Source organism: Berghia stephanieae, chromosome 3 (genome assembly GCF_034508935.2).
Source record: "Berghia stephanieae isolate SIO BIC M18660-M18661 chromosome 3, UCSD_Bste_1.3, whole genome shotgun sequence".
Lineage (NCBI taxonomy): Eukaryota > Metazoa > Mollusca > Gastropoda > Nudibranchia > Aeolidiidae > Berghia > Berghia stephanieae.
This window is the reverse complement of record NC_088362.1, coordinates 36,515,386-36,536,092: the sequence shown is the minus strand read 5'-3', so window position 1 is coordinate 36,536,092 and position 20,707 is coordinate 36,515,386. Positions and strand designations below refer to the sequence as shown.

Sequence of the window (20,707 nt, the reverse complement as noted above, 5' to 3'; positions counted from 1 at the left end):
CCACCTCATTTTGACTGAAATAACTAGATGAGTATAATTTCTTATAGTCTATAAATCACTGTATATATAAAATAATACAAATTAAAATACAAACGTTACATAATATAAATATGATATCATTTACAGATATTGAAACCGAACGGAATGGACCACGAAATTACGAGTACTAGTGATATTTATATATAAATAGTTTGAAAAGACAATTCAGGGAGGGGGAGGGGGGAGGTTACAGTACAGACTGGCTGAACTCGTATTTCAGAAAAAACACTTTTGTTTGCGGTGTATATAATAATAATATATAATAATAATAATAATAATAATAATAATAATAATAATAATAATAATAATAATAATGATGATGATGATGATGATGATGATGATGATGATGATGATGATGATGATGATAATAATAATAATAATAATAATAACAATAACATATGACAGTTTGAGAAATAAAGTCGGATGAGTGGATATTATGGATGGAATCATTTGAAATGTTTGCTTGTTTTAACTCACTCAACCCTGACACTGACTTTATCCGTAGTTTACCCGGGTTACTTTTACCCCATCCCTATTTATTACATTTTTATGAAACTAATTATAGGCGTGGTATCAAAGCTAATGTTTTCAGTTTTTACATGTTAAGGGTATTTGAATAAAACTAGTTACGCACATGCTCATTTTTAATACATTTTTTCCCATTTTGAAAAGTAGCAAAAATCTCTAGGATTGAGTGAGTTAAAGGGTTTTACGGTGCTTGCTTGAGATACATTTAGGCCATTACAGCGCGAGTATAAGGAAGAAAGGAAGAAAGCGGGATAGTCAAAAGATTTACAATTGAAGCAGTCAAGAAAAAATATGGCAAAAGGGGAATGGTACAAATAGGGAACAGAGGAAGATTCCAAGAGCACTATCATTGTACTGAGTTCGAGATCACCTAAAAGTTTTGTCCAGATACAAGCAGAGGTCCCCACTACGAGGAACACACTCAAATAACAATATATAACAGAGAGATGATTTACAAGGAAAAATATATCACCTACCAAAACTATAACTAGCTATTTGACTGCTTCCCTCAGAGTCAATGACTCCAGCCAGGGCTCAGACAAAACCAAGTGATCAAATGCCAAGACAAAGACAGAAAGCAATTTGGAAAATAGATATAAGTATAAGGGGGTAGAAGACACAGGGTGACCTCCTGTCACCATGGGAGGTCAAAGACCCTACCCAGCATTTGAAATGTTGAATTAATAATAATTATAAATAACTTATACGATTTGTTTTGTGCTCCTTAGAATAGAGGGGAGGTATGGATGGGTGTAAGCAAGGAAAAATGTTTCTGTGCTCAGTGGTATAGGGGGGAGGTATGAATGGGTGTAAGCAAGGAAAAATGTTTCTGTGCTCAGTGGAATAGGGGGGAGGTATGAATGGGTGTAAGCAAGGAAAAATGTTTCTGTGCTCAGTGGAATAGAGGGGAGGTATGGATGGGTGTAAGCAAGGAAAAATGTTTCTGTGCTCAGTGGTATAGGGGGGCGGTTTGAATGGGTGTAAGCAAGGAAAAATGTTTCTGTGATCAGTGGAATCGGGGGGAGGTATGGATGGGTGTAAGCAAGGAAAAATGTTTCTGTGATCAGTGGAATCGGGGGGAGGTATGGATGGGTGCAAGGGAAAAAAAACAAAACAAAAAAACTTGAGCATATACTTAAAGCAATATCCACTCAATGTACTCAAAGCACTTTACAAGGGGACTTAAGCCAACAACAACATCTAACATGTAGGACAAGATATGACGCCTGTTAGCCGTAATTACAAATTTTTTTTTTGGACAGAGGCAATGCTGTTACAGTAACCAGGGACTCATTTTATACTTGGGTACGGAGAGAGAATGTTAGTAAAGAGTCTTTTTTTTCAAGGACTCAACTATGCGACATGCAAAACTGGACTCAAACCCAGGACTTTCCAGTCCAAAGGTGAGTGTCATATCACTAGACCACACAGTCGCAAAAGAATGTTAACTGCCGTCCTCTGGAAAAACTTACATTAAAAAATTTGGCCAGAAAATTCGTCCTTCAAATATCAATCGATTTAAAACTTGAGCTTGAGCTTTTATAATATCCACTAAATATGCTCAAAGCGCTTTACAAAGGGTCCCTGACCAACAGCAACACTTAACATGTAGAACAAGACATTACAATTTTTTTCTGACTGTTAACGACCAGGTACTCATTTTACACCTGATTCATGTGAGAGAATGTGAGTAAAGAGCCTTTTCCAAAGACTCAACTATGCGCCGAGCAAGGCTCGAACCCAGGACCTTCCGATCCGAAAGTGAGTGTCATGCCACAAGACCAAATAGCCGCACAAAATGATTTAAATGGCAAAAACTCTCAAACCCGGGAATTCAAGGAACACTTTGAGAGGTCCCAGGTTTGACAGTTTTTTTGCCAAGATGAAGGTCATTTAAATCATCAATATTTGAAGGACAAGTTTTCTTGCCAAATTTCTAAATACAAGTTTAAAAAAAAAAAAAAGAGTATGGCAGTTAACTGGTTAAATCTGTATTAAAAATAATAAATATTTTTTGCAGCTCCTCCAATGGTGATGGGTGGTAGGTCATGATGACATGACGGTGAAATGGGTGATATGTTGTTGGTTTGTTTTTAAGGGTTTTTCGGCGATTACAACACATTAAGGTCATATCAGCGCCAATAAAAAGGAAGAAAATGGGATAGAAAAAAAAAAGTTCTAGAATTACAATTAAAGCACCCAAGAAAAAAAGGAAGACAAAGGGGAATTGGTTCAATGGGAAACAGTTGTAGATTCCAAGAGCACACTATCAAAGTATTTAGTTTGAGACCACCTAAAAGTCTCATTAAGACACAAACACAGGTCCCCGCTAAGAGGAACACAATCAAATGTTTACATATCATATATAATATGTCCAAAAAAAAAATACAGTGCATAACAGAGAGATGATTTACAAGATAACAAATATCATCCCCCAAAACTCTCTAACTATACATTTGAATGTTTCCCTTCCAGCTAGGGTTTCCGGTCAGGGCCAGGACAAAACCAAGTAAACTCATTACAAGACAAAGCCAGACAACATGATGGAAAACAGATATAGGAGGATAGAAGACACAGTAAGTACCTCCCTGCCCACTATGGGAGGAAATGAGTGATAAGTCATGATGACATGACAGTGACTGTGAGATGAGTGAAAAGTCATGACACGACAGTGAGATGAGTGATAAGTCGTGATGACACGACAGTGAGATGAAGTGATAAGTCATGATGACATGACTGTGAGATGAAGTGATAAGTCATGATGACATGACGGTGAGATGAAGTGATAAGTCATGACGACATGACAGTGAGAAGAAGTGATAAGTCAAGATGACATGTCAGTGAGATAGGTAATAATAGGTCATGATGACATGTCAGTGAGATGGGTGATAGGTCATAATGAAATGACAGTGAGATATTACCTAGCCATGGAGTATTATAGAATATATATTATATATATATATATATATATATATATATATATATATATATATATATATATATATATATATATATATATATATATATATATATATATATATATATATATATATATATATATATATATATATAGACTGGAGCATAAAATCTTCGGAATGCTTTAGAGGGGGATTGCAACCAAAAACCTGTACATAAAATATAAGCATCAAACCGGATGGCAAGTAGGCATTTCAAATAAATACATTGCAAAGAAATTTTTTAAAAATTGGTTATATCATTTTCATACTGATATGGATGTCGGACATCAGCCAATGAGAGGAAAAAAAATGACAATTTTTAATTGTAATATGTAGATACACACAGCCTTTTACTCGTAAAAACCATCAAAATTAACAACTGGGTTAGGAAATAACAAATATCCAAAATATTGAGCTTGAAGCTTGATTAGAGCATTCGCTTCACATGCAAAGGGACCAGGATCGATCCCATGTGCAGTCGAGATTTTTTTCTGACACCCCCACCGCCCTTCCTGTTCCCCGAATAGTGATTGGGTAGATCACTCTGTTAGATCAGGCAGAAAGTACTTTGCAATAGACTAGCATCCTATCAACAGGATAGCAAGCAATTGCTATTGTCCATTCCACTTAGAGGAACACACTCAAATGCTTACATTATATATTCAAAATAACAAATATAACAATACATAACAGAGAGATGCTTTACAAGGAAAAAAAAAAGCACCTCCCAAAACTTTAACTCTATTCATTTGACCGTTTTCCTGCCAGCCAAGGATTCCAAAAGGGGGTTGGACAAAACCACGTAATCTCATTCCAAGACAAAGACAGAAAGCAACTCAGAAAGCAGATATAGAGGTATAAAAGATACAGTAAGCAACCTTTCTGCCCACTGTCAGAGATCAAAAGCCCCATCCAGAACATGGAAGAGGAAATATAGGGGGATAGAAGACGACTATGTGGTCTTGCGGTATGAAACTCGCTTTCGGATAGAAAGGTCCTGGGTTCTAGCCTCGCTCGGCGCATAGTTGGAAAAGACTCTTTACTCACATTCTCTCACCGTACTCAGGTGTAGAATGAGTACCTGGCTGTTAACAGCGTTGTCTCGGTTGGAAAAAATAATAATTTATTATAGCCTAACAGGCGTCATGTCTCGTTCTTTATGTTACATGTTGCTGTTGGTCAGGGACCTTTTGTAAAGTGCTTTGAGCACATTTAGTGGATATTGCACTGTGTAAAAGCTCAATTTTAAGCTCAACTTTGTAGGAGACGCAGACCTGCCCGAACACCATTGCTCTGTCTTCTATCCCCTCTATATATTTCCATTTCTATGCTTATATTGTTATCTTGAAATGAGATTATGTTGATTTGTCCTGGCTCGGGCCAGAGTTGGTGAGGTCAGAGGTCAGTCAAGAAGGGCCCACTCCGATTTTAACATTTTCTCTGGGTAAAAAAATTGCAAATGGTGGAGGAGGGAAACCATCTAAAAAAAAAAAAAACAGAGCCTCTCAAAGTCATCAGAGTGTATATCAGGGATGCCAATTCAGGAGGAAAAATTTACGGAACTTTTACACAAACACATAGACCGATCCATTTCAGAGCGCTGAACTCCATTAAAAAGACATGATGTACTTAATTTTTATTCCGTTCAGCAGGTGATTGGAAAATATACTGACGGTTTATAACATACTCAATTCCGTGAATATACGGAAAATTGGCAAGCTTGGTATATAGACAAATCATCCCTTCTACCCTTACAAGTTTTTTTTCCCGACATTTGAGAATTTACTCCAGATATTTGTTTGCTGGCAGACGGTCAATGTTTTAATTTTTAATTCATTGCTCATTGAACCAATGAAAATGATGAAAACTAAATCATCCATTCGATTTCTTTAAAATTTATAATGACTTGATATTAACTGAATATATTTTATATTTAAAAAATCTTTATTTTGGGGAAGGAGGGGGAGGCAGAATGTCACAAATACAACCTTTTCTGACAAGCTCTCATTCTCCTTCATTTGCATATTCAACTCGCTGAATGGGTTTGTATCTTTTGGGTTTTTTTCAGTTATAACTGAATCCCTTTAAATCCCTTCAATCAGAACTAAGGCCAATCGAATACATTTTTAGGAAAATTGAATAGAAATTGACATTTCATAATTCAAAATAAAGTACTGAAAAGTTTGACAAAAATTTGACAATGCTACATTTGACAAAATCCTTGCAAGGCTATCTACAGTTAAATACAAAAATGCAATCATTAATCAAGCTTGCTTTATCATTTAATTTTTCCAATTCTATTACATGTTAACATATTCATTTTTATTATTTTTTTTTTGATACTGTAAATCAAATATCAAGGGTAAGCAACTCAAACTGTACAAGCGCCATGAGCAGGAAATTGTTATTATTTAAAACCTATATCAAAGCCCAATTTGTTTATAGGGAATGAGATTAGCGGAAGAGTAGCCTCCCTTGATTGGACGTCACCGGCGGAAAAGTTATTAGAGAGAGAACGTCATGTTGGTTGTGCGCATGCGTCTTTCGTCCTCGCTTCTGGTGAAAGCGGCATGAGACAATTCACCGAAAGTGAGGACGAGAGAGACGCATGCGCAAAACCAAATTGACGTTCTCTCTGTAAGGTGACGTCCAATCAAGGGACGCTACTCTTCCGCTAATCTCATTCCCTATTACTTTTTACAGTTCACAGCTTCTAGCAGCTTAATGCAGACCTGCGTAATACTACAAAAAATTCGTAGAATTATGAAATTTTAGCTCTAATTTCAGAACTTTATGAACATTTCTGAGCCATTAAAACATACTGAAAATGAAAGGTGAATGCCAGAGTGTTTAATTATAAGGATTTTGGAGTGTTTTCTTCTGTATCTTTGAAAAAAGAGTTATTTCCCTTTGCTTAGGCACCGGGACATGATGCATGAGGAGGGGTCTAGGCACTTCTTGGGCGGGAAAGGATTTTTAACAATTTTATTTCTCAAAATCATCTCTCCAACACTTGTACAGTGAGAGTTGCTTACCCTCGATATACATTGGTCTATATAATTAATGAATACTTACATTGAACCACAACTTATCGAGAAACGATGAATATAAAATTAAGTACATAAACAAATACAAAGTGATATCTAGTTTTTTTTTTGTTTTTAAAAAAAATGGATTTTGATGATGATAATGGAAGTCCAATGTGAATTCACATCACCCTCTCATTCTCTCTTATGGCTTGGATTTTGTTGAAGTATCAGAGACCCTCTGGGTTGTCAGGATCAGGCACTACATAGCGAGCACCGTTTACCTGGAGGAACAAAAAGAATTTTCAAGATTAATTGAGTTAATATTTTTTTAAAAAACAAAAAAAAAACAAGAATTAAACTTGGCTTACTTGTGCACCGTTGCAAACCCACCCGGAAGCTTCGTCACAACACACCATTCAACTCTGCGGTTTCGGGTTCTTGTCCACATCAGGTACATGTTGGATAGGTCCCCACTTATGAAGTGATGGCAGACACCTGTTGGCATTGAGCTTCGGCTCATTGTATTTTGTCTTAAGCTTCTCTTATTATTTTTAGTATAATAGAATTACATTTAATATCTCCAAAACTATCAATCAGAATGACTTAAACCTACAAATGTCTGGAAAGAGGAGAAGTTACATTTTAAGAATTTTAGAATGGAATGAGCGAAATCTTGAAAGGTAATGGGTGCTTTGTGGGCATGAAGTGTTGACCTGCCACAAAACTATTTTCATAATTTTAAACACATTAATTTGACTTCAGAAAAGCCAAAGTAGCGTATCTCTGTGAGTGAGAAAACGATTGAAGGAACACAAAAATTGAAAGAAAATATTTATAACATTTAATTCATTTAAAATAGTCAGGCTGTGATTACTCAGCAGAAATTTTCTCACAACTTGTATCATTTTAATGGCTGATCGCTTTTTTACTTATGCTGCCCAAAGTATGTGGAACTCTCTATCCCTTCATACAAAAAGACCTGGCTCCTTTTCCTCTTTCAAGAAAAGTTATTTTATGTAAGCTTTTAAACAGTTGTATGATATCTAGAATTAATAGTGAAACAATGAATTGATTGTTAAGTGTACAGTGGATTTGCATGTGTGTGCAGATTTGTATATATGTGAGCCATCTGTATTTCTAAGCGCAGACAAGAAATTTATCGATCTAGAAGTGGGCGTTAAATAAATGATTATTATTATGTTATGTAAAATTCAGAAAAAAATGTGGGGTGGGCACTTGTATCAATAATGATGATAAACATAGGATATGGAGAAGTGCCAGATGAAAACAGAGAATAAAAATATCGATGTGTCAGAGTCAAACTCGGGATCCAACTGACATGGCACAATATTTTTATTCTCGTTTCATCTGTGTGGCTATGTGGTCTAGTGGTATGACACTCGCTTTCGGATCAGAAGGTCCTGGGTTCAAGCCTTGCTCTGCGCATCATTGAGTCCTTGGAAAAGACTCTTTACTCATTTTTCTCTCACCGTACTCAGGTGTAAAATGATTACCTGTCCGTTAACAGCGATGTCTTTGTCGGAAAAAATTGTAATATCGCCTAACAGGCGTCATGTCTCATTCTACATGTCACGTGTTGCTGTTAGACAGGGACCCTTTGTAAAGCGCTTTGAGTACGTCTAGTGGATATTGCGCTATATAAATGCTCTAGTTTTTTTGTTTGTTTTTACCCAGCACTTCTCCATACCCTATATTTCTGGTCGTTATGTCATGTAACACTACACGTCAGTGATCTTACCCGTATATCGTGATCCTGAACAAACTGGGGGATGTCGATCTGGTCGGGGCTGATTTTGGTGAAAAGGAACTGGACGCCCTTCATGCTCTCCACTTTGTCTTTAATATCAGATGCAGCAAATGTTGTAAAGAACCACGTCGCCAACTGGCCAGGGGGAGGCGGGGGGAGATATGTCATAGTTGTCAATTAACAGGAAAAAAACAAAACAAAACAGAACACATACACAAGGTTGACATTTCAGGAGGCAAAAATTTTCTGAACTTTTACACAAATACATAGACCAACCCCTTTCTGAGTGCTGTACTCCAGCTCAATTTGATAAATTGTTCATAACAATGTTTTAATATTAGATTGAAAGTGGCAACAACAATTGATTTTTTTATACCACTTGTGTGATTTGAAGAAATATTTAACTCACTCAATCCTAGAGATTTTTGCTACTTTTCAAATTGGAAAAAAATGTATTAAAAATGAGCATGTGCATAGACAGTTTTATTCAATTACCATTAACATGTAAAAACTAAAAACATTCGCTTTGATATTACGCCTATAATTTGTCTCAGAAAAATGTAATAAATTGGCATGGCGTAAAAGTAACCCCGGGTAAACTACGCATATAGTTGGTGTTAGAGTTGAGTGGGTTAAAAAGTACTGAAAACAAAATCATAAGACCACACATTTGTTCCTTGGCAATGATAGATATAAAAAAAATAATGGTTATTTAGCAAATTTGTGTCAGTGCATGAGAAAATCAGTCGCTTGGTGAAAATTTTGGATTTGCATTTTTTTGCATTTTCTGAAAGCATATACTCCCCTGGGCATTTTAATCTTTATTTGAAGTAAATCGGGTGATTTTTCATGAAGTTATGGTCAGATGTATGGGTCAGGGCCTGGAAACCTTATTTTGAGAAAATGGCTCTCAAAGTTGAGATAGCTTTAATCAAGCATATTCACCTCTGTCAGAGGAAATGTATGTGTATTTTATGTTGTATACGTAAAATATAGAATTGACAGGACCATATGGAATTCCTTCCAGTGTCAAATTAAAGCATAACGATAAATTTATTCCAACCAAATCATTTATTCCACGTCTCATAAGTCATTCATGCCATGTTTACACTTTGTTTCATTCTCAGTCTCAGTCTCTGTCATGACAATCGAAGCTCTTCAAATATAATTTCTTGATTAATGTTCAAAACCAAGACAGATGGTGTTACACAGATAATCCATTTCTAATAGATTGAACTTAAATTAAAACATTAAACACGTGAAAACTTAGATTAAATCGAAGACAGAAGTAGAAAGGGGTGTGTGTCTCCCATTCTTGTTCGAGAGATATCGACTCATCATCGTCTTCCAAAGAATCAGAAAGGGTATCTCTGGTGCTGAAATACTCTCGTATTATTTGGGAGGTACTCTCGCTTCGAACAACATCCCCAAAACAGATTTTAGTGGCCTGGTTGATAATATTTGCTACTTGAGCGGCTTCGGCTGATGTTGTTTTCTGTGCCATTTTTGTTTGCGGATGTGAAGGTTGTGAATGTAAACAAAGACTAGACGACGGATGGCATTGTATAATTTTAATGAATTTTGCAGAAAATACAAGTGCATTAATTAAAAGCATATGTTGAGTCGATCAAGGGAAAGATAAAGAAGGCATTTGGAGGGGAAAATGTTCTTTTTTCGATATGTGAGTGCATTGTTTTGTGCATCAAACTGCCGTGACCCAGATTCGTCGAAGTCACTCCACTTCACTCGACTGGCCATTGACGGGTCATGGATGCGCAGAGTTTCTCACGTTCAGCATTCTTTATGTATTCATGCACACTAGGTTTCAATGGAAAGCCAGGGGAATCCCCTTTAATTTGATATGCATTACATACTGGATTCTTAGAAAACTAATGTCCGTCCGCTTTCATATTTTTTCAACTAGACTAGCTGTAAGAAATAATTAAAATAAAATATTTAGAAGTGAAATTAAACTTAAATATTTCACGAATATGTATAAAAATGATTGATTTAACCATTTATGACAAGAACTCATTTTTGATAAAAATTGACCTTCGAACTAAAATAGGCAATATCTCAGCTCGAATCTCTTCACCAAGCGACTGATTTTCTCATGCACCGTAACATATTATGTTATCATTAAATATTAGCAACATATTGATAAAGTTTAAAACACCAATTATAAGCATGTTTATGACACCCTCCTCCTCTGCCTTATTTTTCACCTGAAAAGATTTTTAAAAAAGTTACAATAAGTATTCTGAATCAATTTTTGTTTGCTTTCTTCGGAGTGGACACAATGAAAGGAAGTTATAAACTTTCCCAGAATGCATTCCAAATAAACAAAGCAAATTAAAGCATATTAACAGATTAACATCGAGAATCTTATTCTACAGCCATCCAGTCCGTTTTGCACACTAGTATACTTGTGTCAGGGCATGACATAATCAGTCGGAAGGTGAAAAGTTTGAATTTGCATTTTTTTTAAATTCTGAAAGAATATGTTCACCAGAGCATTTTAATCTTTATTTGAAGTAAATCGGGAGATTTTTCATGAAGTAATGGTCAGATGTATAAGCAAGGTATCCAGCAACTTTTCTCAAATTTCATACTTTATCAACTTGACTAGCTGTAAAAAATATTTAGAAGTGAAATTAAGCTTTGATATTTCCCGAAGATGTACAAAAAGGGTTGATTTAATAATTTATGACAAGAACTCATTTTGGATAGGAATTGCTTAGGTTCAGGAGTCTTCTCGTCAGAAAGGTTGAATCAATTAAGATGTTTGGGTTTTGAGGCGACTTTTATTAAAAAGAGTCAAAAAAGACAACACATGCTGATCATTTTTTTTTGCCCCACAAACTTTGTGTAAGAAGTGGGTCGCAAAAAGGCTATAACAGCAATGGTATATCTTAATAAACAAAACTTGCATTTAAAACAAACATCTTGAAGATGATAATACCATACATAATATCAAAAACAACTCTTTCAAACAGCTTTATGATACGTCTCAAAATATATCTGTGACGATTATTTTAAATACACAGACTTCTTTGTTTATAGTGAGTGACATTATGTTGTATGGTGTTTATTGTTCTTTACCTTTGACCACCAAGTAGGATGAATAATGTAAAAATGTTTCAAATTTTTCTTGTACCTGCAAAGAAAAGAGATAGAAAAAAAAGAGGATAATCAAAAATTTACATTAAAAGAAAAGAAACAGTAATAGAAATTGAGCTTTTATGGAAAGCAAGCAAAGGTGATTTGCTTGTTCGTTTTTAAGGGTTTTACGGTGCTTGCAAAACATTAAGCGCCAGTAAAAAGGAAGAAATTGGGATAGTAAAAAATTATAGAATTACAATTAAAGCGCCCAAGAAAAGACAAGACAAAGGGGAATTTCTTCAAATAGGAAACAGATGTAGATTCCAAGAGCACACTATCAAAATGCTTAGTTTGAGATCACCTAAAAGTCTCATCCATAACCAAGCACAGGTCCCCACTAAGAGGAATACACTCAAATGGTTACAAATCATCTATAAAAACGTAAACAAAACATAATACAGAGCATTAAAGAGAGATGATATACAAGGAAAAAAAATCATCTCCCTAAACTAACTATACATTTGACTGTTTCCCTTTCAGTCAGGGCCAGGACAAAACCAAGAAATCTCATTTGAAGCCAAAGACAAGAAAGCATGTTGGAAAACAGATACAGGGGGATAAAAGACAGAGTAAGTGCCTCCCTACCCACTAAGGGAGGTCAGGAACCCCACCCAGGAAATCAGGGGTGAGAATGACTGGTTACAAAAAAGGAGGAAAGTTTTCAGTGCGTAGATCATTAATCCAAGCTATTTGGATTTCATTCAATAACATTACCCATCCATGCGACTATAATCATAAATTTGGATTTCATTAAAAATCATTACCCATCCATGTGACTATAAGCTATAAATTTGGATTTCATTAAAGTTTACTGAGATGCTATCCAGAATGTGTCTCGCAGCAATTTTTGACACCATTCTGAGAAATTTCAAAAGTTGAAAGTGTAATTACAACATATGGTGGTTGTCGTAGTTGGTGGTGGTGGGGATGATGATGTGTAGGTGGTTGTAGTAGTGATGGCACGGATGACGATGTGGTGGTGGTTGTAGTAGTTGTGGTAGGGATGATGATGTGGCGGCGGTTGGTAGTAGTAGAGGTGGTCGGGATAATGATGTGATGGTAGGGGGAGGCAGGGATGATAATCTGGTAGTGGTTGCAGTAGTTGTATAGGGATAATGATGTGATGGTGGTTAGAGTAGTAGTGGTAGGGGAGATATGGTGGTTGTAGTAGTAGTAGTGGTGGAAGGGATGATGGTGCGATGGTAATTTAGCAGTAGTGTTAGTGGTGAAATGAATTATGATTGTGGTTGTTGTTGTGGTGGTGGTAGGGATGATGATGTATTGGTTGTGGTGAGTCTTTTTTATTCATACAAATTTTTTGAAAAAGATAGTACTGTGATAGTGATGGGCGGAGATAAATAAACCACCATTTAGGCGGAAGATTCTCAGCCCTGGGAAAGCAATATCACTAAAAATACTCAAGCGTTATACAAGGGGTCCTAAGCCAACAGCAACAATCAATACGTAGGATGAGATCATGATGCCTCAAAAGTTAGTCGACATTAGAATTCTTTTTTTACAAAAGAGACAATGCTGTTAACTTTTACACCCGAGTATAGTGAGAGACTCAACTAAGAGGGGGACCTAAACCTAGGATTTTCTGATCCGAAGGCGAATATCATACCCCAAGACCACATAGCTGCATTACGATAAGAGTGAATTGAAAAACATCCGTCTTTTTTTTATTCACATGTCAGCAGCATTTTGTAATTTGGCTCAAGGACTAGTTTCTTTGCTTTTCTTTCCTTTTTATTTTTTACATTGATAATCGGCCAGTCTGTCGTTTCTACAAGTACAGCTTGTTATTTTATCACTTGTAAAGGTCAATCTTTAAGTGGAAAAATGAGAGTATTTCTATATCTGTATATAGATAGCATTAGCACAACACCAGGTCTAGATAAGTGTTATCTCTTATCATATAGTTATATTTAAAAAAACAACCTCGAGTACTTTTCTTTATTATTTTAAAACTTTTTTTCACCACTTCATTATTTTTATATTTTATATTTAGATATGAATTTTGTGTCTGAAATTGTAACGTAATATACATGATAGAAAGTAGATGAACGCAAAGAGTAGTGTTAAACTGGTATTTGTTCTTCTCTATGTCTCATTGTCATCAACATCATTACTAGTATTATTTTTATCATCATCATCATCATCATCATCATCATCATCATCATCATTAATATTATTATTATTATTAGCATTATTATTATTATTATTATTAGCATTATTTATTATTAGATCTATTATTATTATTAATATTATCATAATCATTTTTATTATTATTATTATCATTATTAAAATAATTATTATGCTAATCATTATCATCAAATACAATCCCATACTTATACATCAAATCACCCTTACCGATTGTCCAGTAAACTGTAGACAGTTTTCAGATAAGCCATGGCAGGCTGGTTGTTCCCTGTCGTGTTGGTGTGAAAGTAAACCACGACGTAATCGTTGTCAACAACTGGATCCAGGACTCTGATCAAATATAACAGGGTCTGAAAATAAAATGGAAATAATTATTACTTAGTGCTGATAGTGACAAAAAAAATGAAAAAGGGCAAAAATTTTGAATGATTGAATTAAAGGCCAATTTTTACTGCATGGAGGCGAAGTAGCCGAGTGGTTAACTCACTGACTGCCATGACCGACACGTCTCGGTTTTTTTCATTCTAAGCCTGACTGCCAAGACCGAACCCCCTCGGTTTCATACTTTGCTATTTATTATCTGTATTCACCGAACAGTATCGACCGTGGCAGTTTGCCGACGTCGTAGTTCGCGACTTTCGCTTTGTTTTCATACCAAACATGATTGGGTACTTTGTATTGTTGACATTTTTTACTAGCACGAATAGTACTCGATAAACTGACTTCTTTTCCGTGATTTTCAACCATGGCAGAAAGAACAAGAAGAAACGTATTTGATGCTTTTCAAGCCCCAAATCCTTATATTTCTAGTAGCGAAGATGATTTTGATGAGCCAGACATGTGTTTAAGTAATGATAATGACAGTGACTTTGTTCCTGAGCATTCTAGTATTATTATTATGTTGTTGCTTGGTTTCTGTAAAGAAAACAATTATATTATAGATATTTAGACAGTAAGACAGTCCGAGGAAGAGTTATAATTCTCGTTTTTGGCAATAAACACCCTATTTTCAAAAAAACATTGTAAAATCCAGAATAAAGCTACATGAAATTCAATGGCATCATTTGAAAGAACAACTAAAACAGGTTTGTTTGCTTTTTAAAGTGTTTTATTATCTTAAAAAGTGTGGTCATTATGATTTTTGGAGTAACATGCCGGAACCTCTGGCAGTCAAGGGAATTCCATTTTCGAAACCTGTGGCAGTCAGTGAGTTAAGGCATTGCACTGTGACCCGGAAGGACCCGGGTTCGAGCCCCGCGTCAGACACTTTCGTTTTTTTCCTTGAGCAAGATTATTAACCCCCAATTTGCTCACTTGGACAACATGGCTGATTCCTGTTGACATCAGACATCTTGTTTGATGAGTTATCTATATTCCTTTATGGAATGCTTGGAATATCTTATGTCTTTACTGCATGGACACCCCACTTTTAGAGCAATTGAAATGATAAACTATCATTGATACTCGAACTACCTTCTAGAGAGTGGGAAAGTGCACCTAAAATTTGTTCCACCACACATCAAGTTTCTCACTGCCAGTACATTACATTGAGACAAATGTAATTTTTTTTCTCAAAAGGAGAAAATTTCTCCTCTGACTCCAAAATCACGGATTTCCCAACACCGAATATCACAAGTAATGGTGAGTGGCTGGCTGAGCTGAATTAATAATAATAATAATAATAATAATAATAATAATAATAATAATAATAATAATAATAATAATAATAATAATAATAATAATAATATAATAATAATAATAATACTCATAATAATAATAATAATAATAATAATAATAATAATAATAATAATAATAATAATAATAATAATAATAATAATAATAATAAATTAGACTTGTAAATGAACTCTATAAAAGTTGACTGAGACTGAAACAGGAACCTCACTGAAACTCTTAATATCAGAAAAATCCAAAGAATCGAGCACAGCGTACATAACGATAACAGTTTAGTTGAGACGGTATCCAGTTCCTGACACCTCCTGACCCGGTCACGGTGAGCAGTCAATCACCAAGAGGAATTTACCTAACGGGGATTGCCGTTTCACTCAATTTAACAATGTTTTGTTTTATTGTCTGTAAGACACCCATATTGAATGAGTTGAAATATCACTACTTGGTATAAAAGTTTATATTTTCTACTTTTACTGTGTGTTTTTTATTTTTTCATAGTATTACTAGATTTCTCAATATAAGTTATCAAAGAACGGTAACAAATTACACAAAAAAAATAGTGGGTGCAACATTTCAAAAATTAGAGAAAAAAAACCGTTGCTATGGATTTGTCTGAATTTTATGTATTATAAAGACAAGATGTAAATACTTTTCCTCACTTGCCCTTAACCAAAATATATCCACTACGAGCATTCAAACTCGTCAGTGTAGTTTGGGGCTGGTCTTTAACTGCATTGCGTTGATGACAAATCTTATTTTATTCATATCATTGATAATGCCGGATGCTCTTTTTTCCAATTGTGCTGTTGTTTGGTGACAGCTCTCTGTGCCTTGTTCTCCAAGAAGTCTAAGTCCAAACTTATATTGAGTGATGTGTGGTATGCAGTGGTACTCAAGGAGGTGTGTTTTGGGATTATTTTGTTTGGAAAATATTTTCTGTATGTATCCGTGTAATGTCTTATTGCACTTTGAATATATTGGATTGTGTCTGCTTTGATCGATTTTGTGTGTGAAATAAAGTTGTGCACATGACTATAGGCCTTGTTTATATTGTCGAAAATTAATCCAATACTGCAAGCGTCATCAATGATGAGTGGGTCATGGGTGCAGTTCTTTGTTGGATAATTGTAAGTGTGAGTTGCGTGTAGACTTTTTCTTGTAAATATTTGTGGCAGTGGTTGCCAATGAATGACCTGCTGTGGTAAGCCTGTGGTGTAATGTGGTATTCTGTCCAATTCAGAGGCAATAGGACCATCCCTGAGGGTGAGTTGCTCGTGCATGAGATTTGAAAGCCTCTCCTGCGTTTCGGAGTTTGTTGTTATATTTTACTCTGTCGATATCAAACATGCAAGTGCAACCCGTTTCAAGGTTGATTTATTTATTATTAGCGTCTTGGCAATGAGCAAATACAAAGAAGCTAATGAGTCGTGTGTTCAATGTGCTTTATAATGTGTACTTTTTACACATAAATTATGAGTGTGTTCCTTGCTTGTCCAATGCCGTGTCAGTCCCATAGACTAAAAGAATGTCATTAGAATAATTTGAACATTTAAACGGTTTCTTGCGGGCACGTTTCTATTTCTGTGTTAAACAAATCACACCACATGTCCTACATAATGAATTCACTGCTTGGTTATGACTTGCAATTGTGTGGTCCATGCTGTAAGAGAAAATTCAAAGTTGACTGAGCGATGTAAGCAATGATATAGTGAATTAATGAATAAAATGAGTTTTAAAACACTCTGTATTACTTTTCATATCCATGCATACATAACAGCGTACATAAAATTTGGAACAAGAAAAACCAAATACTTCACCCAATTTGGTGAAAGAAAGGGGGAGCAGGAAAATTCTAACAAGCAGTTGAGCTAAGTTGAGGCCCAACAAACAATGTCATTTAAAATTAAACATTAGCAAGATAATTCAAATTATGCAATTTAAAAATCAAATTAACTCATCATTGAAAAAAAAAAAGAAAAAAAATCTAATTAACAATAAAACCGCAGCGAAATATTACGTTTCAAGAACAAGGCTAAAGAAGTAATATCATTATTACCTGACCTACCGCGGAAAAATAATAATTACAAAATAATGAAAACTGAAGAGTAAATGAAACTTACCTCATTTCGTAGTAAAACTTGTGCCTTGTGAATCACACCAAAAAAAATTGAAATTTATAGGAACGTTTTTTTATAATCCTGAGGTAATTACAAGTAATTTTATTTAAATGTTATAGAAAAATATGTGAAGTTGAATCACGGCTTGTGGAATAAGTACTGGAGATGTTGAAAAAAAAATAGGACCGATGGAAAGAGGAGGTCTGCGAGAATTCTTTGCATTTTGGGTGGAATTGCATCGTCACGAAGATCGTGAGGTTAATTGGTACGGAAATCATCCATTGGTATCACCCAATGCACGTCAAATCTACTTTCTGGGAATTGATCGGCTGACCGCTGTTGACCCCAGTTACCTGTCGGGTGAGGTTACGTCTGCGCTCGGAACAGCGGGAAACTAAACGGTCAGATTTATAGTGCAGTTTAGACGCCGTGCGTGAATAGTAAACAGCAAGCTCACTTGAGCTTTTGTTTGTTTGTTTGTTGCTTTAGGTCTCTTCCAACACAATTGAGGTTATATGAGAGACCGCTGAAACAAAAAAACAAGCAATCTAACAAAAATAGTACAAATGTAAATCAAAATCATAACCTAAAGATATCATAAGCTAAATTATAAATAACCAAGAACAAACAGCAGAAGATTTACAGAAAAAAAATATCCCCTGTCAAAAATACAATCACAAACCAAAGAAGCAGGATAGGCTAGTAAAGAGAAGAAGAAACGACATCACTATCGGATCGTACACCCATGCGAACATCATAGGTATATGATTCAAGGGTGATGCTCCCATCCAACCACCCGCTCACTTGAGCAAAACAATGGCAGAAAACTAATTTACGTTTAATTAGGCTACTTACAATTGTTTCTTATAATTAGGTACCCAATCAGTGAAGAAACGGTCAACCAGTTTATTTACAACGTAAGGCAATCGAGGTGTGCTTGTAGCAATCATATAACTTTTAATTTGAAGGTGTCTTCATAACGCACTTCCGGCTTTCGCATTAAACTTTTCCATACCTTTAGGCTCCACCAAGTAAATGTGGTCAATTTTGACTTAGACGAAACAGTGAAATGTATCGCTCGGCGGCTCAGTTAAAATTGGCTACCATTAGGATCACAACAGGTTTGGAAAGTGAAAAGATAATTTCACGAAGACTGTGTGAAAATACATTGGGGTGTGTTCAAACACAGCAATTCCAAAAAGCGTCGCTTAGCCTTGGCAATATATCCAGCGTAAATATAAACGGCCCTTGAGCTATGCGTAGCGCTGTGGAACATTCCTAATTACTTCACGGTCATTCGACTACGATGAGTTCTTTCTTTCTTCATTTTTAATATTTGAATTTGACGAATTGACTGATTTCAGTTATTGACTGGGAATTTACAGGTCTAAATAATAAAAATCATAATAATAATAATAATAATAATAATAATAATAATAATAATAATAATAATAATAATAATAATAAATAATAACAATAATAATTATATAAATAATAACAATAACAATAATAATAATAATAATAATAATAATAATAATAATAATGATGATGATGATGATGATGATGATGATGATGATGATGATGATGATGATGATGATGATGATGAATGATGATGAATGATATATAATAATAATAAATAATAATAAATAATAATAATAATAATAATAATAATAATAATAATAATAACAATTAAAATTTAAAAATGTTAGATTCCCCTTACTCCACCTCTACGAGAACCTATAGCTCAGTTAGTAGAGCACTCACTTCACACACAAAAGACCAAGATCAAACCCTGGTGAAATCTAGAATACTCCCCTGTCAACCCAGCAGAGATTGGGTAGTGGGTCTGTTAGATCTGGGAGAAATAACTTGCAATAAACTAGCATCCTCCCCAATGGGTAGCAGCAAATGCTACTGTCCGTTTCACGCTATAGAAACCAAGATAAACTCCAGCTCCATGAGCTTAATAGCTCTGAAGGACTACAAAAAAAAAAAAAAGAAAGAAAGAACAAACAAACAAAAAACTAAAAAACAAAACAAAAATTTCAAAAGCAAAAAGAACTATGCCTATGAAGTATGAATTTTAAAAAACCAAAAAAAAAACATATAAAACAAGAAACAAAAATCTAAAAATGTTGAATGAATAAAACAAAAACAGAAACCAACAGACAAAAACCAAAAACCAAAAAAAAATAAATAAAAAAATAAACGAAAAACTAAATTTCCAAGTATGGGCGAAGAGACGAATACCTTTTCCGGGTCGGCACTAAGAGCTGGAAAGTTTCTCCCGATGAAAACAACGACTGGTCGACCCATTCTGTCAATGCCAGTACGATAAAGACAATGCAAAGCTGCGATATCCGTCAAATCCTCTGATTTGGCCCTTTTCAGTAATCTCTCATACCTGTGGAGACAATTTAAATTCAATTCAATTCAAATTTTCTTTATTGTCTGAATTTTTCTTTACATTACCCAAAAGCATTACGGCGAAGTGAAAGCATCCAACTGAAAATGAAAATATTAATAACATGCATATTTCCAACAGCATTATATGGATGTGAATCATGGAAATTAATTCTTTTAGTTTAAAAGAATGGAAATTTAGATTTGCAAATTGAAAATCCAATTTTTTTTTAAAGCTATGGGTTAGGAGAAACTGTAGCTAAAACATTTACATTTTATATCTGGTTTGCCAATTCAAATTTAAAAATTAAATAATGAAGCCATTCTGTAACATAAACAAAAGATTTTGACTCTATTTACCCCTTTTTGCCCTTCTTCTCTTCACAACGGAGTTTCGTGTGCATTCTCACCCTTGCTGGCCGATTGCTCTCTCAGTACTTTTAATTACTAAGTCATTCATGATTTTATTTTCGTTTTTCAGATATTGATATCGACTTTTAGATATCTTATGTTGTAAATCATGATATAAAATTGAAAGAAAAATGCTATGAGTCGCATGATTTTATTGATGGCACAATATTTCACATAGGACAGTACATGGAATGTTGGACTATGGATTATCACATTACTCATTTTGTTTATCGTCATGCATAGTCATTATACTGACTCAATGGTAGCTTGTATTCATGCGCACTTACTGGCTTTACAAAGAGTGAATAATGACAAAAAGAATATGTTGGGGTTGGGGTAACAATTTCAGTTATCAGTGCTAAATTGTAATCTTCTACCTTAGAGGTAGATTTTGGGCCAATTTTTAAGGTATTTCTCTTTGACAAAACTAAGAAAATATAA

General features: G+C 34.8%; 1 protein-coding gene across 1 annotated transcript in view; it reads right to left on the bottom strand.

The window, feature by feature from the left end:
* Positions 1-6,693: 6,693 nt before the first annotated feature.
* LOC144967653 (protein GDAP2 homolog) overlaps positions 6,694-20,707 on the bottom strand; it is a 40,569-nt gene continuing 26,555 nt past the window's right edge. Inside the window, exons 9-13 of the mRNA XM_078905174.1 lie at positions 19,703-19,856; positions 13,857-13,996; positions 11,424-11,478; positions 8,313-8,456; positions 6,694-6,834 (exon numbers count right to left, since the gene is read on the bottom strand). Coding sequence (XP_078761300.1) covers positions 6,781-6,834; positions 8,313-8,456; positions 11,424-11,478; positions 13,857-13,996; positions 19,703-19,856 — 547 coding nt within the window. The 3' untranslated portion in view covers positions 6,694-6,780. The remainder of the gene's footprint in view (positions 6,835-8,312; positions 8,457-11,423; positions 11,479-13,856; positions 13,997-19,702; positions 19,857-20,707) is intronic.